This window comes from Oncorhynchus clarkii, chromosome 20, assembly GCF_045791955.1.
Source record: "Oncorhynchus clarkii lewisi isolate Uvic-CL-2024 chromosome 20, UVic_Ocla_1.0, whole genome shotgun sequence".
NCBI lineage: Eukaryota > Metazoa > Chordata > Actinopteri > Salmoniformes > Salmonidae > Oncorhynchus > Oncorhynchus clarkii.
In genome coordinates this window covers 30559956-30583928 of record NC_092166.1, presented here as the reverse complement: position 1 = coordinate 30583928, position 23973 = coordinate 30559956, and the positions used below count along the sequence as shown (strand labels likewise).

At 42.4% G+C, this 23973-nt stretch overlaps 1 protein-coding gene across 2 annotated transcripts in view; it reads left to right on the top strand.

The window, feature by feature from the left end:
• Positions 1–23973, top strand: part of LOC139376183 (corticotropin-releasing factor receptor 2-like) — a 101991-nt gene that overhangs the window by 48084 nt on the left and 29934 nt on the right. For both annotated transcript variants that reach the window (XM_071118461.1, XM_071118462.1), the window contains one exon: positions 22177–22262. In XM_071118461.1, coding sequence (XP_070974562.1) covers positions 22177–22262 — 86 coding nt within the window. The remainder of the gene's footprint in view (positions 1–22176; positions 22263–23973) is intronic.

Below are 23973 nucleotides of genomic sequence, written 5' to 3'. Positions count from 1 at the left end.
AGCAGCGCCACTGACCGACCTGACCCGAATATCCAGAACCAGTGTGGGTGGTATGGACCGACAGGGCCGAAAAAGCTTTTAATTAACCCTGTTTTGAGGATGCCAGACTTTAACATGCCTTTTACTGTATTCACAGACGCATCAGACACATGGATAGGGGCCGTATTGTTGCAGGGGGAGGTGGAGGAGGAACACCCCCTTGTGTATATCAGCCGTAAGCTGTCCCCAAGGGAGTGAAACTATGCTACTGTGGAGGGAGAGGTGCTGGAGATTAAATGGGCGCTAGGGTATCTGAGGTACTACCTCCTGGGGAGAAGTTCCTTCAAGTGGATGGCGGGACAGCGGGACAACAATAGCAGGATAACCAGGTGGTTCCTAGCACTGCAGCCGTTGAAATTCGAGGTTGTTCACAAGCTCGGGAAAAACGACACGGTAACGCGGATGCGCTTTCTTTCTGAAGAGTGATTATGAGCAGGAGACTATGGTGAATTCAAGAACAGTAGGATGCCCGGTTTGGCTCAAGCTGTTGGATTGGCGTGTGGTACCAACTATTCGTTTTTTGGGGGGGGTTTTGCTTGATAGCCATTACCCTGGCCTTTGTTTGTACGGTCCCTTGGAGAGTTGAAAGAAGAACTCCCAATACAGTTTCCTTATTTTTGTTGAAGTTACGTCTCTGCGTCTCATTTCGTTCTGTCCCGCCCAGGATTTCGTCAGTGAATAGGTACGGCCTTTCACAGTACTTAAGAAGTACAGTCTGGATTGGCCATTTTTGTAGACACTGATAATTCTCCTTCCAGTTGTCCACTATTACACCCAAGTACTTATAAGAGTCAACACTGCTAATTTCTTCACAATTAATAGAAGTGGGATTAAAAACATCTTTATTTTTCCTAAAATCTACCACTAGCTCCTTGGTCTACAGTGCATACAGTTCTAAGTAATTGGCTTCACACCATTTCACAAGGGACTCTGTTATATGCCTGTGATGAGCATCTCATGACACAGGTAGTGAGCAAGGTACATTGTACCAATCCCCCTGCAGGAAGAAAACACAGAACCAACAGGTGGAGGCTTAGGGTGGTGGTTGGATGCAAGAAAAAAATGCAACCCCTTACTGTCGAGTAACCAACAGCAGTAGAGGCAGCAGAGAATGAGTGAGTAAAACTGATCAGCTAAAAAGACCACCTTATTAAGATAGGAAGTGTTTGTAGAATATGGTTGGTGTGACGTCAGCTGAGGCATCGCTGAAGCCAATACTAGGGTTACCTGTATGAACTAGCGCTGCACCTGATTGTTTTCTGTGTTAACTAAGTAATTGGATGCTAGTTAGTTATCCTGACTGATCAGTTAATATGAGAAATAACAAACAAAAAATGATATGCTGTTCATGTCTACTATTGTTCCCATTTTGCCTTTTACACCCGTAGGATGTGAGTGAATTTGCTGTAGAATATGCTTTTTCATCCCTATGGTGAAATCCACAGTCCCTGTCCTCTTTTGTTTAACCAAAGAGAGATTTTTGGTATTTTGTCAGCGGAACAATCTCTTCACACCATTTTTGTACACTCTAAAATGATTTCCTGTCGACTTCCACACAGAGGAATTGCATTTTTATTTTTTACGATAACCCCCAGTAGCCTTAGTGTGTTCACAAGAGAGAAGTAGGTCAATTCTGATTCTCCTTTCTTCTCAAAATGGCATCCTGCCTGCTCAAATTGTCACTTTTCATTTAGATTGCACCTGACAGAGAAACAATGTCTCCAAATGCCATATTCATCCACCCAACTGTTCCTGAAACCCAAATGACTAGGGGTTCAGGCTTTATTTATTTGAGCTAATCTCTAAACAGATGAGTTCCTTATCCTTTGCGATATAATGTCAACATGACAGTGGTTACTTTGAAATCTTGGCTTAGCCTGGAGTTTAATTGCAATTCACAGTTCCATCTGGGAGATGTTTTGTTGCTTTTTAAAGATCACCCTTATCCCGTCCACAAAATTACAAACTGTCAGAGATGACTGATATATTGATGTAGAAGGGATGTGCAATGTTCACTCAAAATAACCTTTTTTCAATAACCTTTTTTTAGGGGGTCAGCCAGCCAGCCTAGCCTGAGTGGCAGTGTGATTGTCCCCCAGCCATCTCTCTACAGGAGTTGGACTGTACTAAGCACCTCAAATGAACCTGTCATTTATTACAATTATGTTCATGAAAGAGACAGTCAGCAGTTGAAATATTCATTTTTCGACTTATAAATGAATGATATGTACCCATTGATTCTTGAAGAATATCATTTCAATGCCTTATGAATTTAGTCCAACTGCCGTACCCATCAGAACCCAAAATATAAGCTTCCTTTACTCCGATGTTTGCAAACAAAATATATATAAACAAACACTATATAGCCTCATAACATGGTTACACATTTTTTTATATCATGGATGCTCAGTCCTTGCATCATCGCTCTGTCTATCAATTTAAGAGTGGTTCTCATTTCTCCAGCCCCATACCTCAGTTTTTTACTGAAATAAGGGTGGGGAGTATGCTTTGTTATTGTTTCTACTGCCGATTGCCACATTAACTCTAAAATCAACAACTGCAAGACTAGATTCAATATAACTAGATGTATGTGGCATAGTCGGTAGTCTTATCAATTTATGTCCATACAGACATGCAACCTTTACTTAATGCAGCGGTTTAACAGTGTTTGCAATTCATTCATTCCTCCACATGCTCCGGTTTTGCATGTGGAGCAACATGAAGTGATTTGATGTGTCATCTTACAGAGACAGATGTTGAGACAGATTGACAGTCAGCTCTCCCCCAAGTAAAATTATATTTACTGTTCATTTGGTGGTGTTAATGTACAGATTGTGTTCAACTGCATACATTATTGTGTTTGTCAGTGTACAGTATGGCTCACATACTGTACCTTTTTCATACTTACAAGACTTATTTCTTTTTTTACTTCCAGGTACAGTCTGGAATTGCAGATGTTTCTTAATGCCCACAGATTTTTATCCATCCTTTATGTATTCATGCTTTCCTTACTTCTTTATTCTCATGCAAATATCAAATCAAATTGTATTAGTCACATGCGCCGAATACAACCTTACAGTGAAATGCTTACTTACAAGCCCCTAACCAATAGTTCAGTTTAAAAAAAAAATTATAATAATATGGATAAGAATAAGAGATAAAAGTAACAAGTAATTAAAGAGCAGAAGTAAAAAATAACAATATTATACAAGGGGGTGCCGGTAAGGAGTCAATGTGCGGGGGCGCTGGTTAGTTGAGGTTATTAATGACTAAGATGACAAAAGAGAGTGGCAGTGATGTGGACGAGGAGGGCAATGCAAAGAGTCTGGGGAGGCATTTGACTAGATGTTCAGGAGTCTTATGGCTTGGGGGTAGAAGCTGTTTAGAAGCCTCTTGGACATTGGCCCCAGTGATGTACTGGGCCGTTCTGTCGTGCCTTGCGGTCGGATGCCGAACAGTTGCCATACCAGGCAGTGATGCAACCAATCAGGATGCTCTCGATGGTGCAGCTGTAGAATCTTTTGAGGATCTGAGGACCATGCCAAATCTCTTGAGGGGAATAGGTTTTGTCGTGCCTGCTTCACGACTGTCTTGGTGTGCTTGGACCATGTTAGTTTGTTGGTGATGTGGACACCAAGGAACTTGAAGCTTTCAACCTGCTCCACTGCAGCCCCGTCGATGAGAATGGGTGCATGCTCAGTCCTTTTTTTCCTGTAGTCCACAATCATCTCCTTAGTCTAGGTTACGTTGGTTTCCTGGCACCACACGGCCAGGTCTCTGACCTATTCATTATAGGCCATCTCGTTGTTGTCGGTGATCAGGCCTACCACTGTTGTGTCATCTGCAAATTTAATGATGGTGTTGGAGTCGTGCCTGGCTGTGCAGTCATGAGTGATCAGGGAGTACAGGAGGGGACTGACCACACATCCTTGAGAGGCCCCAGCGTTGAGGATCAGCGTGGCAGACGTGAAGCTGCCTACCCTTACCACCTGGGGGTGGCCCGTCAGGATGTCCAGGATCCAGTTGCAGAGGGAGGTGTTTAGTCCCAGGGTCCTTAGCTTATTGATGAGCTTTGAGGGCACAATGATGTTGAACGCTGAGCAGTATGTGTAAATAGTCTTAACCTAGTTGTGCTAATATCCAGGACAAGCCAGGAATAACATATGCACCAATGGCAAATAGTAGTCACATTCACAGTCACATTCAATGTGCCTATCTAGCAGTGGTTCTTGACTAAACAGTGATCGGGCAATGCTCTCATTTAGTAGAGTAGAATATCATCTCATGGGAGATCATATCTGGTCAAATAAGAAGATAATATACAGGGGAATTATTTAATACACGCACTCACAAACGACCACAGTCCCAACTGCACTAGATAGATAGGTACAGTGGGAAGAAAAAGTATGTGAACCCTTTGGAATGATCTGGACTTCTGCATAAATTGGTCACAGTCTGCTTAAACTAATAACACACAAACAATTATATGTTTTCATGTCTTTATTGAACACACTGTGTAAATATTCACGGTATTCAGGGTGGGAAAAGTATGTGAACCTTTGGTTATAATAACTGGTTGACCCTACTTTGTCAGCAATAACCTCAACCAAACGTTTTCTGTAGTTGCGGATCAGACTTCCACAATTGTTTCAGTTCAGCAACATTCTTGGCATGTCTGGTGTGAACCGCTCTCTTGAGGTCATGCCACAGCATCCCAAGGTCAGGTTGAGGTCAGGACTCTAACTGGGCCACTCCAGAAGGCGTATTTTCTTCTGTTGAAGCCATTCTGTTGTTGATTTACTTCCGTGTTCTGGGTCGTTGTCCTGTTGCATCACCCAACTTCTGTTGAGCTTCAATTGGCGGACAGATAGCCTTACATTATCCTGCAAAATGTCTTGATAATCTTGATGATGATAGCAAACTGTCCAGGCCCTGAGGCAGCAAAGCAGCTCCAAACCATGATGCTTCCATCACCATACTTTACAGCTGGGATGAGGTTTTGATATTGGTGTGCTGTACCTTGTTCCCCTCACACATAGTGTTGTGTGGTCCTTCCAAACAACTCAACTTTAGTTTCATCTGTCCACAGTATATTTTGCCAGTAGCGCTGTGGAACATCCAGATGCTATTTTGCGGTCTTCAGACTTGCATCAATGTATTGTTTTTGGACAGCAGTGACTTCTTCCATGGTGTCCTCCCATGAAAACCATTCTTGTTCAGTGTTTTACGTATCGTAGACTCGTCAACAGAGATGTTAGCATGTTCCAGGGAAGTCTTTGACGCTCTAAGATTTTTCTTAACCTCATTGAGCATTCTGCGCTGTGCTGTTGCAGTCGTCTTTGCAGGACGGCCACTCCTAGGGAGAGTAGCAACAGTGCTGAACTTTCTCAATTTATAGACAATTTGTCTTACCGTGGACTGATGAACATCAAGGCTTTTCAAGTTACTTTTGTAACCCTTTCCAGCATTATACAAGTCAACAATTCTTAATTTTAGGTCTTCTGAGATCTCTTTTGTTGAGGCATGGTTCACATCAGGCAATGCTTCTTGTGAATAGCAAACTCAAATTTTGTGAGTTTTTTTTATATGGCACGGCAGCTCTAACCAACATCTCCAATCATTTCTAAATGATTGTACCCCAGATGAGCCGACTCCTGACTCCAATTAGCTTTTGTAGAAGTCATTAGCCTAGGAGTTCACATACTTTTCCCAACCTACACTGAATGTTTAAATTATGTATTCAATATAGACAAGAAAAATACAATAATTTGTGTGTTTATTAGTTTAAAAGCAGTCTGTGTTTGTCTGTCTTTGTGACTGAGATGAAGATCAGATCTAATTTTATGAACAATTTATGCAGTAATGCAGATAATTCCAAAGGGTTCACATACTTTTTTCTTGCCACTGTACATATACCGATACAATTTACTTTGCATTTAGTAGTCCAACAGCACAAGGAACGATTGAATGTTTGAACACATTCTTCTTGGCCATGGGCATTCTAAAGTGCCGGCCAGAGGGAAGCCTCTCAAACTGAGGGTGTAGAGGGTGGGAGGGGTTGGCCAATCACAACCAGTGTCTTCTTCTTGGTTGCCTTGTGGAACAGAATGCTCAAAGGTGCCTGTGGTCGACCAATTATTTTGCTGGCTGTGTTTACTATTCCGGACAGTTTGCTTTTGCTCCTCATGCTCAGATTACCATACCAGACTGTCATATTGAATGTGAGGATGCTCTCCACCAAGCTGCTGTACACAGCAGCGTCTGTCGTTTTGGAGGAACGTTTAGATTAGATATAATGCAGAAATTACTAGCCTTTAAAGCAACTTTCCAGATTTCTATGGAATATTACCTATAATAATTACAATAAGAGTGAAATGCTGCATACATTTGCTCATTTATGAGTGTATTGAATTGTGTAAATATCTATATACTGTATATACACACAAGTGCTGTATTTCTCCAGAATTGTACAGCTACCCCTTTAAGAATCTCACTCGTCATGTCATCACGGTGAAGCTTCTGGGTCAGAGGATGAAGAAGTCAATTTCATTTGATCACCAAATGCACTCACTCTGGGCACTTTTCCAAAGAGACAAATGCTTTTTGTGTGTTGCTCAGTGGCCCGAAGATGCAAAGGGCCTACCATATTACGTTGTGGCCTCAAATATACTCTTGTCTTGCTATAAGCCTCACTTTAACTATACATTCATGTACATACTACCTCAATTGGCCCGACCAACCAGTGCCCCCGCACATTGGGGACCTGTTCACCGGACGTGCTACCTGTCCCAGACCTGCTGTTTTCAACTCTCCAGAGACAGCAGGAGCGGTAGAGAGACTCTCAATGATCGGCTATGAAAATCCAACTGACATTTACTCCTGAGGTGCTGACCTGTTGCACCCTCGACAACCATTGTGATTATTATTATTTGACCCTGCTGGTCATCTATGAACATCTTGGTCATGTTCTGTTATCGCCACCCGGCACAGCCAGAAGAGGACTGGCCACCCCTCATAGCCTGGTTCCACTCTAAGTTTCTTCCTAGGTTCTGGCCTTTCTAGGGAGTTTTTCCTAGCCACCGTGCTTCTACACCTGCATTGCTTGCTGTTTTGGGGATTTAGGCTGGGTTTCTGTACAGCACTTTGAGATCAGCTGATGTAAGAAGGGCTTTATAAATAAATATAATTTGATTGGCTAACTGGGCTATCTGCATTGTGTCCCGCCACCCACCAAACCCTCTTTCACGCCACTGCTACTCTCTGTTTATCATATATGCATAGTCTCTATAACCATATCTACATGTACATACTACCTCAATCAGCCTGACTAACCGGTGCCTGTTTATAGCCTCGCTACTGTATATAGCCTCGCTACTGTATATAGCCTTGCTACTGTATATAGCCTCGCTACTGTTATTTTTCAAAGTCTTTTTTACTGCTTTTATTTCTTTACTTATCTATTGTTCACCTAATACCGTTTTTGCATTGTTGGTTAGAGCCTGTAAGTAAGCACGTGACAAATAAACGTTGATGTTCTATTTGTGTATGTATTTTTAGAGTTTCTTCAATCAGCTGAAATCAGTGACTCCTGCATTTCAGCAGATGCCTACTGAAATTAAACCAATAAAATATAATGCTGAGAAGATAAACAGTGCTCTGCCAAGTGTGTCCTTAGGCTGTTCCTTTTTTAGAACTCATGAGTCAATGTCAACGATACTATTGCGTTAGACAATGGCCAAAGTACTGCCTACTGTCATGCGAAGGACTGATACAAATGTGAAAAAAAACACTGTCTCTTGCTATTGTATTAACAGTGCACATATTTTATAGTTTAGATTAGATTAAATTAAACAATAAAATATACTTTCACGTTGTATTGAGTACACTATTTGTACTATTGTAAACAAAAAACATCTGCCCTGCCCTGTGTATCAAACACAAAATTCATCGGCTGTGGGGCAGGAATTGAGAACTGTTTGACGTTGAATCTGCACACTGATCATACTGAGGTACTTGCAAGAGAAACGCGTTCTCTGGAGTGATTATTCACGCTTCACAATCTGGCAGTCTGACGGACAAATATGGGTTTTGGCGGATGCCAGGAGAACACTACCTGCCCAAATCTATAGTGCCAACTTAAAATTTTGGTGGAGTAGGAATAATGGTCTGGGGCTGTTTTTATGGTTTGGATTAGGCCTGTTAGTTCCAGTGTAGGGAAATCTTAACGCTACAGCGTACAATGACATTCTAGATGATTCTGTGCTTCCAACTTTGTGGCAACAGTTTGGGGAAGGCCCTTTCCTGTTACAGCATGACAATGCCCCCGTGCACAAAGCGAGTTCCATACAGAAATGCTTTGTCGAGATCGGTGTGGAAGAACTTGACTGGCCTGTACAGAGCCCTGACCTTAACCCCATCGAACGCCTTTGAGATGAATTGGAACGCTGACTGCGAGCCAGGCCTAATCACTCATCATTGCCCGACCTCACAAAAGCTTGTGGCTGAATGGAAACAAGTCCCCGCATCAATGCTCCAACATCTAGTGGAAAGCATTTCCAGACGAGTGGAAGCTGTTAGAGCAGCAAAGGGGAGACCAACTCCATATTAATGCCCATGATTTTGGAAGTAGTTGTTGGACAAGCAGGTGTCCACATACACTACATGATTAAAAGTATACACAGACATCTTAGTTCCCCCTTACCAAGCGGAAATGAAGCACTGAAACTACCTCTAATACCATGCTTTGGAAAGAGAAACAGATATCTGATTAACTTAGCTTCATCATGTGTAATGTACAGATGGTTAGTCAGAGATCTGTACTCTTTCCCTGCACCAATGCTTCAAATTACTGCTGACTCAGTGGAATAGCTCACAGGCACAAGCATCTGAACCTACTCCCAATCCCTAATTTGTTCACTGAAAGAGCATACTTTACAAAGACAGTTACCATTTCTCTGTGTTAATATCATACTATCTGGGAAAATTCTCATTGTCTTACAAGTGTAGTACTGGGGGTGTTGGAGCTACCGTACAAGGCTGCCTGTATTGCTGGGAAAGTATTAGAATATTCCCAGAGTGCCACCCAATTAATTTGGATGTACTTTGTCAACTCTCGAGTTTCTAAGTACAGAGGGGGATGAATCTTTAGGGAGAGTCAATGTCCTGAAATTATACTCAAAATGTATTCAGTCAAGCTGTCATCTGTGAAACAAGGTATTTGCCGTCCCCTACAGTACTATGCATTACTTGGCCTTAGATGTGAGTAGCCGCATCAGAAGCTGCTGTATAAAATGTCTCTGTCAGTGGAGCAATGAACATGTCCAGTTAGTTTTGTTGAAAAAGGTCAAATGAACAGGTTTAATGTGTTTGGTTTGGTCATGTCAGTGATTGTTTTGCCCTTTCTCATGGGACTCATGTTGTCTGTTTGTTCCAAATGATTTAACTGAAGGTGTCCTCTGCATTCAAACAAACCATGTTTCTTGTTGATTCTTTATTGTTAAATATACATTCACTGCTAAATACATTTTGGGATTTTGAGTGGAGGTCTTACTGTTGATTAGGAAATGCCATTGAACTCAGACCAATTTGATTTAACCTGGGCTAACTAATAGTGTGATACCTGGTTTTGCATACATGTTAGCTGTAACATGAAGCGCCGGAAAGGTAAACTAGATTGCACGGTACTTCTGATTGTCCCTATTCATCCCCACTGTCACTCTTGTCCACTTACTCATCTAACCCTGCTCCTCTATTCTATCATCTTGCCAATAATTTTATAAAAAGGTCAGTGAATATTCCCAATTTTTGCATTTTTCATTCATTACCATATGAATATGGTAGTTGTATACATCATGATTTTGTATAACTTGTTATACAAAAGAGAGACAATCATACAGCAGCAAACTGTTGAAAAGAAAATAATGTGCCAGTACTGTATACAAGAGCAACTGATACCTGGTTCATTTGAAATTTACGGATATCTTTTCATTAAATGGACATGCAAATCATTAAAGATGCACTATGCAGAAATCGCTAAGCCATTTCATGGTTGCTAATATTCTAATAGTTTGCCCTAATTTCTTTTTATGTGACAAAACAAACAAGTATAGTGTAGAGAATAATTGTACCATCTAAACCGCTGTGAAAATATAGTATTTTCAGCTGTTTGAAGCTGGTGTACAAAACCGAAAGTGAAAGACTAAAAACAAAACTTAAGAACGGGAAGCATAGAAATAGTGCACATAGAACATATCTACTGCTTTTTAAGACTTGCTTTCAATGATCTATACCACACATTTCTATGTGAATTTGGTCCAGTTACCAAAAAGGTTACATATTGCAGCTTTAAGAGGATTATAAAAATAAATCAAATTCATGAAGTATCAAGGATATAAAAAAAGTACATTGAAATGTAGAAAATGTGGAAATGCAGAAGGAAAACAGTTCAAAGTCAATTAGCTACAGTAAGAGGTTTTAAAGATATGCTAATGTATTAACTGGAGGATTAAGAGGCTTTGCAAATCCCCTTTCATGAATGAACATTGTTATTCCTAAAGTGTCAAGAGTGGCAGAATTGTTTTTCAAGTGGTAAACTTTGAACTGAGGGATGAGGTAACAATCTTTTCTCGGCTCACAGGAGAGCACTAAGTGAAAGACTGTTGTGTAACTATTATCAACTTACATGGCGTTATGTCACTTGTAGTAATTATTATCTATTATTTACCTAATAAATGAAGTATTATTGTTGTATCACTATTATAAACTAAATAACTGCTACTACACATGAATGATAGTTGTGTTACTATTATCTACTTAACTTAAATACAGCACATTAATGATTACTATGTAATATTGAACTCAACACAGATGGCAAGACTAAATTCAAAGAATCAAATCAAATCAAATTGTATTTCTCACATGCTTCGTACACAACCGGTGTCGACTAACAGTGAAATGCTCACTTACGGGCCCTTCCCAACAATGTAGTAGTCCCGTGTAGGTCAGTTGGTAGAGCATGGTGCTTGCAATGCCAGGGTTGAGGGTTTGATTCCCATGGGGACCCGTATGAAAATGTATGCACTCACTACTGTAAATTGCTCTGGGTGAGAGTGTCTGCTAAAATAATACAAGGATAAAAGTGTGAGGAATCAATGAGTCATGATGGCTATATAGATGGGTACAAGGTAATCGAGGTAGATATGTACATATAGGTAGGGGTAAAGTGACTAGGCAACAGAATAGATAATAAACAGAAAGTCAAAGTAGTTTTTAGGGCCTTCCTCTGACACTGCCTGGTATTGAGGTCCTGGATGGCAGGAAACTCAGCCCCAGTGATTTACTGGGACATACGCACTACCCTTTGTAGCGCCTTGAGGTCGGATGCCAAGCAGTCAAGAAGCTCTCAATGATGCAGCTGTGGAACCTTTTGAGGATCTGAGGGCCCAAAAAAATAAATCCCCATAAAAATCCATCAGTGTAAGTTAGAGATATCTGTTGTTTTTTTTGCATTGGATGCATCTCAATCCACTTCATCCGCCAGTGTCGCACTTCCGCATCCGGTGTAAAAGGTGGCAGAGCTAGAGCAGTGTTTGACAGACCATGAGACATCCCAAAAATCTTGTCACGTAAACGACTGTAGTGTCCGAACGGTTTGACCTACAAACTCTCAGAAACACGGGGGTGTTCTCCGTTTTGCTCTCCGTCCTCCACAAGTGTCAAAAGACTCATCTGAAGTCAGTACCGTCGGTGTGCCAACTTCTGTTTGATAGCGTCCAAACCATTTGGGCCAGAAACTAATGTTGGAAAGAGGAGATTTTCAGACATGACGGTGTTCTCCGTTTTTCTCTACAACACCCCTCAAGTGTCACGGGACTCATCTGAAGGTAACCAGTACCGGTTTAAAAAACAAATAAAAGTATGAAGGTAGTTTTGTGTCTACCGAAGAAAATGGGTTAGATGTGTACAAATATTATATATTCAGTGGGGAGAAAAAGTATTTGATACACTGCCAATTTAGCAGGTTTTCCTACTTACAAAGCATGTAGCGGTCTGTCATTTTTTATCATAGGTACACTTCAACTGTGAGAGACGGAATCTAAAACAAAAATCCAGAAAATTACGTTGTATGATTTTTAAGTAATTAAATTAGCATTTTATTGCATGACATAAGTATTTGATCACCTACCAACCAGTAAGAATTCTGGCTCTCACAGACCTGTTAGTTTTTCTTTAAGAAGCCCTCCTGTTCTCCACTCATTACCTGAATTAACTGCACCTGTTTGAATTCGTTACCTGTATAAAAGACACCTGTCCACACACTCAATCAAACAGACTCCAACCTCTCCACAATGGCCAAGACCAGAGAGCTGTGTAAGGACATCAGGGATACAATTGTAGACCTGCACAAGGCTGGGATAGGCTACAAGACAATAGGCAAGCAGCTTGGTGAGAAGGCAACAACTGTTGGCACAATTAATTGAAAATGGAAGAAGTTCAAGATGACGGTCAATCATCCTCGGTCTGGGGCTCCATGCAAGATCTCACCTCGTGGGGCATCAATGATCATGAGGAAGGTGAGGGATCAGCCCAGAACTACACGGCAGGACCTGGTCAATGACCTGAAGAGAGCTGGGACCACAGTCTCAAAGAAAACCATTAGTAACACACTACGCCGTCATGGATTAAAATCCTGCAGCGCACGCAAGGTCCCCCTGCTCAAGCCAGCGCATGTCCAGGCCCGTCTAAAGTTTGCCAATGACCATCTGGATGATCCAGAGGAGGAATGAGAGAAGGTCATGTGGTCTGATGAGACAAAAATAGAGCTTCCCAACGGTGAAGCATGGAGGTGGAAACATCATTCCTTGGGGATGCTTTTCTGCAAAGGGGACAGGACGACTGCACCGTATTGAGGGGAGGATGGTTGGGGCCATGTATCGCGAGATCTTGGCCAACAACCTCCTTCCCTCAGTAAGAGCATTGAAGATGGGTTGTGGCTGGGTCTTCCAGAATGACAACGACCCAAAACACACAGCCAGGACAACTAAGGAGTGGCTCCGTAAGAAGCATCTCAAGGTCCTGGAGTGGCCTAGCCAGTGTCCAGACCTGAACCCAATAGAAAATCTTTGGAGGGAGCTGAAAGTCCGTATTGCCCAGCGACAGCCCCGAAACCTGAAGGATCTGGAGAAGGTCTGTATGGAGGAGTGGGCCAAAATCCCTGCTGCAGTGTGTGCAAACCTGGTCAAGAACTACAGGAAACGTATGATCTCTATAATTGCAAACAAAGGTTTCTGTACGAAATATTAAGTTCTGCTTTTCTGATGTATCAAATACTTATGTCATGCAATAAAATGCAAATTCATTACTTAAAATCATACAATGAGACTTTCTGGATTTTTGTTTTAGATTCCCTCTCACAGTTGAAGTGTACCTATGATAAAAATGACAGACCTCTACATGCTTTGTAAGTAGGAAAACCTGCAAAATCGGCAGTGTATCAAATACTTGTTCTCCCCACTGTATATACAGTATATATTTTCCCTGAGTTTTTTTTTTATATCTCCTAGATATAGGACATCAACTTCAAAACCTTGTTTCTTATTATTTATTTTTTAACTGTCCTTTTTTGCCATTTATGACTGTTTTATTGATTGTGTTTCTGTGGACTAAATAACCAAATCAATGTCACGTTCTGACCTTTATTTCCTTTGTTTTGTATTTATTTAGTATGGTCAGGGCGTGAGTTGGGTGGGCAGTCTGTGTTTGTTTTTCTAGGTTTGGGGTATTTCTATGTTTCGGCCTAGTATGGTTCTCAATCAGAGGCAGGTGTCATTAGTTGTCTCTGATTGAGAATCATACTTAGGTAGCCTGGGTTTCACTGTGTTTGTGGGTGATTGTTCCTGTCTCTGTTTTGCACCAGACAGGGCTGTTTTTGGTTTTCCACGTTTATTGTTTTGTAGTGTTCATGTTTATCTTTGTTTATTAAACATGAATCAATATAATCACGCTGCGTTTTGGTCCGCCTCTACTTCACCCCAAGAGAACCGTTACAATCAATACTTTTTTTTATACCTAAAGGGGTCCTAAAAATCAAACAACTAAATGATCCATAGTATGACCATCTTAAAACAATTCCATATGTTATCTTAAGGTTCTTCCTAGAATCGTCTATGAAGGGCTCTACTGAGAACCCTTTATTCTTTAGAGTTCTTCCTAGAACCCTATATGAACGGATAGAACCCACCTTTTTAACCTTACTAACCTTTAAAATGTAATTATTTATGACAATTCATTACATATATCATAAGGCCTTTGAGGGCCTAGTTACTATATACCCTAACACAGTGGTGTTAGGAGTCTCCTAGTTTATAGGCAACATCAGGCCTGCAAGTCACATTATTCTGGCTTGCAAAGTGATGTGTAATTCCTGTTGGAATCCAGCCAGCGTATACTGAGACTACCTCGGTCATCTAAACTGGAACAACCATCTCAGTAACGGGGGCAGTAAATCCAATTACAAACAGATTGGAATAGTTTTCAATCAACTAATCAATGTACATGCAAAAATACAGATATCCCCAGAAAAATGGAGCATGCTGGGAAATATTATCTATGGTTCTATGTAGATGCCTTTTTTGCCTTGCAATGAATCATCAAAGAACCCTTTCTTCCAACATTTTTTATTCTGATCAAAACAGTTCTTGGTGAAACCCTATTCCTCTGCAAATAACCATTTTTTGTAAGAGTGAACTGTACCACTGTCGTCAACAAACTTAATGATGGTGTTGGAGTTGTGCACGGCCACACAGTTGTGGGTGAACAGGCAGTACAGGAGGGGATTAAAACACACACCCCTGAGGGGCCCCTGTGTTGAGGGTCAGCGTGGCGGATTTGTTGTCTACTTTCACCACCTAGGGGCGACCCATCAGGAAGTCTTGGTTCTAGTTGCAGAGGGAGGTGTTCAGTCCCAGGGTCCTGAGTTTAGTGATGAGGGCAATATGGTGTTGAAAGCTGAACTGTAGTCAATGAACAAAATACTCACATAGGTGTTTCTCTTATCCAGGTGAGAGAGGGCAGTGTGGAGCGCAATAGAGATTGCGTGATCTGTTGAGGTGGTATGCAAATTGGAGTGGGTCCAGGGTGTCTGGGATGATGCTGTTAATGTGAGCCATGACTAGCCTTTCAACGCATTTCATGGCTACAGATGTGAGTGCTACGGGGCGATTTGAAAAACGCATACTTAACTGGAAATCAACCAATCCTTTATCGTTAACGCAATGGAAAGGGCAAACGCTTTATCTAAATGTTGAAAGTGCATGGGCGATTGAGAGAAACAAAATGGTACAGTTTGAGCCATTTGATGGACAGTGATGAGGGTGCTGGAGATGGGGGTGTGAGCAGGTGGATCTGGGCAGGGTGATGATGTTTGTGTGTGTTTATATGCTTTTGTTTGTATGTGTATATTTTGCATGGTTTTACAATACACATGTTTTACAAAAAAAGACAGTGAGATTAGTTCAGCACCCTTCATAGCAGTCCAGGTGGATGACGCCACATATCCTGCAAATGTCAATAAACAATCATAGCACGCTATGTCAACGATAAGAGTGTTATATGCGAGAAATTCCTGTTTCTTTTTGTTTGCGAGTGCAGAGAGAAACACAGAGGCGATCACTGATGTTGTGGTACAAACTGGCTGCAGGGTTGTATTTGCCAACAAACTCATCTGTCAGACTTACGACGCGGCAAGCCGCATAGGCTCCCGAGTGGTGCAGCGTTCAAAGGCTCTGCATCTCAGTGTCAGAAGTCATCGCTACAGACCCTGGTTCAATAAAAAAAGTGGTCAGATGAAGCAGATGCTAAGCTACAGGACTATTTTGCTAGCACAGACTGGAAAATGTTCCGGGATTCCTCCGATGGCATTGAGGAGAACATTACATCAGTCACTGGCTTCATCAATAAGTGCATCGATGACGTCGTCCCCACAGTGACCGTACGTACATACCCCAACCAGAAACCCTGGATTACAGGCAGCATTCTTACTGAGCTAAAGGCTAGAGCTGCCAATTTCAAGGTGTGAGACTCTAACCCGGAAGCTTATAAGAAATCCCGCTATGCTCTCCGATGAACCATCAAACAGTCAAAGCATCAATACAGGATTAAGATCGAATCGTACTACACCGGCTCTGACGCTCGTCGGATGTGGTAGGGCTTGCAAACCATTACAGACTACAAAGGGAAGCACAGCCGAGAGCTGCCTAGTGACACGAGCCTACCAGACGAGCTAAACTACTTCTATGCTCGCTTCGAGGCAAATAACACTGAAACATGCATGAGAGCACCAGCTGTTCCAGAAGACTGTCGCTCTCCGCAGCCGATGTGAAGACCTTTTCAAACAGGTCAACATTCACAGATTACCAGGACGTGTACTGTGAGCATGCGCTGACCATCTGGCAAGTGTCTTCACTGACATTTTCAACCTCTCCCTGTCCGAGTCTGTAATACCAACATGTTTTAAGCAGACCACCATAGTCCCTGTGCCCAGGAACACTAAGGTAACCTGCTTAAATGACTACCGACCCGTTGCACTCACATCTGTAGCCATGAAGTGCTTTGAATGGCTGGTCATGGCTCACATCAACACAATCATTCCAGAAACCGTAGACCCACTCCAATTTGCATGCCACCCCAACAGATCCACAGATGATGCAATCTCTATTACACTCCACACAGCCCTTTCCCACCTGGACAAAAGGAACACCTATGTGAGAATACTATTCATTGCCTACAGCTCAGAGTTCAACACCGTAGTGCCCTCAAAGCTCGTCAATAAGCTAAGGACCCTGGGACTAAACACCTCCCTCTGCAACTGGATCCTGGACTTCCTGACGGGCCACCCCCAGGTGGTAAGGGTAGATAACAACACATCCTCCATGGTGATCCTCAACTCAGGGGCCCCCCAGGGGTGCGTGCTCAGTCCCCTCCTGTAGTCCCTGTTGTGCACTTATGACTGCACGGCCAGACACGACTCCAACACCATCATTCAATTTGACATTGACACAACAGTGGTAGTCCTGATCACCGACAACGACGAGACGGCCTATAGTGAGTAGGTCAGAGACCAACCTCTCCCTGAACGTGATCAAGACAAAGGAGATGATTGTGGACTACAGGGGGGAAAAAGGACTGAACACGCCCCCATTCTCATCGACGGGGTTGCAGTGGAGCAGGTTGAGAGCTTCATGTTCCTTGGGTTCCACATCACCAACAAACTAAAATGGTCCAAGCACACCAAGACATTTGTGAAGAGGGCACGACAAAACCTACTCCCCCTCAGTAGATTGAAAAGATATGGCATGGGTCCTCAGATCTTCAAAAGGTTCAACAGCTGCACCATCAAGAGCATCCTCACTGGTTACATCACTGCCTGGTATGACAACTGCTTGGCCTCCGACCTCAAGGCATTACAGAGGGTAGTGCGAACGGCCCAGTACATCACTGGGGCCAAACTTCCTGCAATAAAATTGTCAGACTCCAGCCACCCTAGTCCTAGACTGTGCTCTCTGCTACCACACGGCAAGCGGTAACAGCGCGCCAAGTCTAGGTCCAAGAGGCTTCTTAACCGCTTCTATCCCCAAGCCATAATACTCCTGAACGTGTAGTCAAATGGCTGCCCAGACTACTTGCATTGCTCCCCCCTCCCCTTTACACCACTGCTACTCTCTGTTGTCATCTATGCATAGTCACTTTAATAATTCTACCTACATGTACATAGTACCTCAACTAACCGGTGCCAACGCACATTGATTCTGTATCGGTACCCCCCTATACAGTATATAGTCTCGCTATTGGTATTTTACTGCTGCTCTTTAAATGACTTGTTACTTTTCTCTTATTCTTATCCATATTTTTTTGAAAGTGCACTGTTGGTTAGGGGCTCATAAGTAAGCATTTCACGAAGGTCTACCTACACCTGTTGTATTCGGTGCATGTGACTAATACGATTTGATTTGGTTCGATTCCAGGCTGTATCACAACCGGCCGTGATTGTGAGTCCCATAAGGCAGCGGACAATTGGCCCAGTTCTGTCCGGGATAGGGTTTGGCCGGGGTAGGCAAATAATATTTTTTTCTTAACTGACTTGCCTAGTTCAATAAAAAATACAAATGTATAGTGGGCAGCAAGGTGGGGTTCTGTTGCTCGTGAAAACCCACTGACAATATGCCCTATTCATTCAGTGTTATGCTCACAAACTAAACCTGGTTTAAGCGCTGGGGACAACCAGTATTCAAGACTAAATGTTTTTTATTTTTTATATCTATTGACAGTTTTCATAACTTTTTTACCCGGTCATGCAAAAAGACATCCATGATTACTGAGGTTGACAATACCATTTGGGAACCAGGATTAGAGCAGTGCATGCTGTGAACGAAGGCCAGAGATCATTGAACATTGTTTTTGATCGGATCATACAGTAACTGAGCCCTTCTGGGATAAAGATTCAATTGCCCAGAGCAGTGCTCTGAAACATGTATTTAAAAAAAATTGGACTCACAGAACCACTGTTTCAGACCCTACAGACCAAATCTCTTGATGTAAGGCATTCATGTGTACGGGTTGATAGTACACTGAATCCATCAAAAGCCATCAGAAGTGATGTGAAGTTTCAAGGGATATACAGTATGACAAATGGGATGACTGTGACTGGGATGACTGAGCAGGGACAACGCGGACAACGACCCAGGCCTCCTGAACAGATACTGATGACTGTACTTACAGTCATCATACTACACATGACCTAGAGGTTTGCTGATATGACGAGCCTGGACTTCTTTTGTTTTCTTGATCATGAGTAAATTCCCGTGTACTCACAGCAAGAGGGGTTTCCTGACAGAGATTTCACACAGCTGATCCAAACGTACCCTGTCCTTGACCACCGGAGGTTTAAAAATTAGCTGCAGGTAGTCTACGCTGATACCTCCTTCCACAAACCACCCGGTGAGCAGCTGCAATTATTAGTGAAATATTACCTGACCACCACTTTACCTGAGGTATGCAAGCGCCTGAAACAGGTGCTCATCATCCATGTTACAAGTGCATCAGCTGAAAGGTAATTTTCCATTCTGAAAAGCATTCAAACTACCTTCGCAGAGAGGCACTGTCCAGCTGGTGGTGCTGACAAATAGCAGAGATGGGAGGCTACGCTCTCCAGTAACTCTCCGTGGTCCTGAATCAATAGTTAGTGTGCGTTGTTTTAATGAACATCTTGGGGTTACCACAGGTTAACATCAAATCAAATCAAGCTTTATTTACACAGCACATTTCAGACATGGAATGCAACAGTGTGCTTCACAAGAAAAAAAACGGAAAAAAAACAATGAAAACAAAAATTTAATATTTACTATGCAACAAACAAGAGGATAAAAAGCTCCATTTTTTTTTTAAAATAAAAAAATGACAAAAAAAGCACCCTAAGGAAAAAGAGTAAGAGCAACAGCCCCAAAAGGGCAATTACAGGCCTCTCATCTTTTTAAGTGGGAGAACTTGCACAATTGGTGGCTGCCTAAATACTATTTTGCCCCACTGTAAATTAGGTTACTCACGATAACCATAGTGTCATTTGTATAGAAGTTGATATGGTTTCCAAGTCCCCTGTTGCTTATTTTTACAGGAAGAACTGGAACACTACCATATCCTGTCTATCAGTCTCTAAAACAGTTTGCAATATTGCTGGAAATAATTCTGGAACCCCGGTGGTTAGGGTGAATCCGTCTCTTTTAAAAAGTGGTGGTTGCTCCCACAGCAAATCAAAGTTGTCACTAAAATCATTGCAAAGTTTCTTCAGGCACTCATTTTGGGCAAATAGTAAGTCCTGAGTCCCTTGGAGTAGTTGGCCAGAACCGTGGGCAGGAGAGAGTTGACATCATTGACACTGCTTCTGGGTGACAGTGGACCTCGGTCGGTCCACAGACCATAGGCAGGCCAAAATCTCTCACCATCGAGCTGCCCACAGTGATGGATTCTGATAGGGAAATTACCTGTTAAACTGTGGTAGCCACCAGCTGTTGGTATACATCCAGGATCTGTGCTGATTCTTGGGGTTGGTAGGTCCGTCTCAAGCGGGGCAAAGCTGTTTGATAGCCGGATCGGATCTTCTCTGAGAGCTGGGTGGTCAGACTGCCTCCCCAATGTCCTACGCCTTGCAGGTGTCCAGTCACCCATTGGCCGCAGAGATGTCTGTTGGATTGGGACAGATCAACGCCGCCCAACTTAGACAGATTTTCTATAGGAGGCATTTAAAACCGAGATTTGATTTGCCTGGGATACAGCAAGGTCGGTGTACTTTGAAAGCAGGTCTTCTTTTTTCTCTCAGCCGAGCTAACAGCCGGAGGAGCTCTTCCCTAAGATACTAGATGGTGGTGCATTTAGGGCAGACAATTCCCCGTCCAATTTCCAGTTCCACCTTATCTCTAACTTGTGATTGTGTGAAAATCATCTCACACCTGAAGCATTTGTGCCCAGCTGTGGATAAAAACACCAGTGGGCTAGCACTGGTAGTGTTAGCCTGCTCCATTCCCTTGATGTCTAGCAGCTAACTACTACTTAACAGGAAACCGGGACAAAAACTTGCAGTCCAAGCAGTAAAGGCTGACCATGTCACTGAATCAGTAGCAATACAAACTTTAGCTACGATTAAAAACAATTTAATGAGCGTTGCGCACTCTTCCGGGGGCTTCTACCTGTAGTTAGCCTACAAATTTCGCATTTGGCAATTTTAATCTTGCTGCTCCGGAAAAGTATTTTAGGAAGTTATGACATCTTGAGGATACCGATGGTGATATGGACTTTGCCAACTAACTTTAACTTACATTGGACCATGCTGTGTTGGTCATTTTAAGTGTTTGTTACATTTTTATTTGTGTACTTAAACAGGACATACACTACATGACCAAAAGTATGTGGACACCTGCTTGTCTAACATCTAATTCCAAAATCATGGGCATTAATATGGATTTGGTCCCCCCTTTGCTGCTATAACAGCCTCCACTCAGGCTTTCCAGTAGATGTTGGAACATTGCTGCGGGGACTTCCATTTAGCCACAAGAGCATTAGTGAGGTCGGGCACTGATGTTGGGCGATTAAGCCTGGCTCGCAGTCAGCATTCCAATTCATCCCACAGGTGTTCGATGGGGTTGAGATCAGGGCTCTGTCAAGTTCTTCCACACCAATCTCGACAAAGCATTTCTGTACGGACCTCACATTGTGCATGGGGGCACTGTCATGCTGAAACAGGAAAGGGCCTTCCCCAAACTGTTGCCACAAAGTTGGAAGCACGGAATCGTCTAGAATGTTGTATGCTGTAGCATTAAGATTTCCCTTGACTGGAACTAAGGGACCAAGCCCGAACCATGAACAACAGCCTTAGACGATTATTCCTCCTTTTTGCATGCTACGCGCTTCAGGATTCTTGTATGGCCTACCACTTAGCAGCTGAGCGGTTGTTGCTCATAGATGTTTCCACTTCACAATAACAGCACTTACAGTAGACCGGGGCAGCTCTAGCAGAGCAGAAATGTTATGAACTGACTTGTTGAAAAGGTGGCATCCAATGACATTGCCATGTTGAATGTCCCTGAGCTCTTCAATAAGACCATTCTATTGGCAATTTTTGTCTATGGAGATTGCATGGCAGTGTGCTGGATTTTATACACCTGTCAGCAATTGGTTGTGGCTGAAATAACTCATGTGAAGGGTTACCACATACACTATATATACACAAAAGTATGTCCAGTTTTAAATTTGATAATTTGACAAATGTCTATGGTTGAATTTATTCTGGCGCTGTGTGACACTTGTCTTTTGGAACTGTGTCTGTGAAACGATGTAGGCTATGGCTTATCGGTCTTATATTGGCTATTACGATGCCCTATAAAAGCCTTTCTAATGGCTTATAGAGCAAACAATGCAATTACGACAACAGAAGTTGTGATAATTGAGGAAGCCGTCCCGTGGATTCCCCATCGATTTTAACCACACACCCACACTCTTTCTGTTAACTCCGTTGAATGTACTTTTACTTACATTGTATCCCATAAGTAATGTGACCATAAGTTTACAATCCTCTCGCTCCTCTTTTCGCAGGGAGCGCATACAGAGAATGCATCGATAATGGAACGTGGGCTCTGAAGAGCAACTACTCCAGTTGTGAACCCATTTTGGAGGAGAAGGTTGGTAGGACTTATGTATGCAGATCAAGGTCTCCAATTTTTTTTCTGAGGTTTAGGCTGATTTCTTTTGATTTTCCAACAATGTCAAGCAAGTGAGTTTGAAAGTAGGCCTTGAAATACATCCACAGGTACACCTCCAATTGACTCAAATGATGTCAATTAGCCTATCAGAAGCTTCTAACGCCATAAAATAATTTTCTGGAATTTTCCATGCTGTTTAAAGGCACAGTCAACTTAGTGTATGTAAACTTCTGACCCACTGGAATTGTGATACAGTGAATTATAAGTGAAATAATATTTGTGTAAACAATTGCTGTAAAAATTACTTGTGTCATGCTCAAAGTAGATGTCCTAACCGACTTGACAAAACTATAGTTTGTTAACATGAAATTTGTGGAGTGGTTGAAAAACGAGTTTTAATGACTCCAACTTAAGTGTATGTAAACGTCAACTGTGTATGTATGTATGTATGCAGTACCAGTCAAAAGTGTATGTTTTACTATTTTCTACATTGTATAATAATAGTGAAGACATTGAAACTATGAAATAACACATATGGAATCATGTTGTACCAAAAAAGTGTTAAACAAATCCAAATATATTCTTCAAAGTTGCCTTCCTTTGCCTTGATGGCAGGTTTGCAAACTCTTGGTGTTCTCTTGGCATTCTCTCAACCAGCTTCACCTGGAATGCTTTTCCAACAGTCTTGAAGGAGTTCCCACATAAGCTCAGCACATCTTGGCCTCTTTTCCTTCACTCTGTGGTCAAACTCCAATCATATCATTGGGTTGAGGTCAGGTGATTATGGAGGCTTGGTCATCTGATGCAGCTTTCCATCACTCTCCATCTTGGTGAAATAGCCCTTACACAGCCTGAAGGTGTGTTGGGTCATTGTCCTGTGGGACACAGTGGGACACATGACTGTCCCACTATCGCAAACCAGATGGGATGGCGTATTGCTGCAGAATGCTGTGGTAGCCATGCTGATTAAGTGTGCCATGAATTCTAAATAAATCACACACAGTGTCACCAGCAAAGGACCTCGACACCATCACACCTCCTCCTTCATGCTTCACGGTGGGAACCACACATGCAGAGATCATCCATTCCCCTACTCTGCGTCTCAAAAAGACCTCATCAGACCAAAGGACAGACTTCCACCGGTCTAATCTCCATTGCTCATGTTTCTTGGCCCAAGCAAGTCTCTTCTTATTATTGGTGTCCTTTAGTAGTGGTTTCTTGAATCAGGCCTTCATTTGACCATGAAGGCCTGATTCACACAGTCTCCTCTGAACAGTTGATGTTGAGATGTGTCTCTTACTTGAACTCTGTGAAGCATTTATTTGGGCTGCAATTTCTGTGGTGCAGTCCACTCTAATGAACTTATTCTCTGCAGCAAAGGTAACTCTGGGTCTTCCTTTCCTGTGGCGGTCCTCATGAGAGCCAGTTTTGTTGCGACTGCACTTGAAGAAACTTTAAAAGTTCTTGACATTTTCCACATTGACTGACCTTAAACCATGCCTTAAAGTAATGATGGACCGTCGTTTCTCTTTGCTTATTTGAGCTGTTCTTGTCATAATATGGACTTGGGCTTTTACCCAAAAGGGCTATCTTCTGTATACCACCCCTACCTTGTCACAACACAACTGATTGGCTGAAACGCATTAAGAAGGAAAGAAATTCCACAAATTAACTTTTGTGAATGCACACC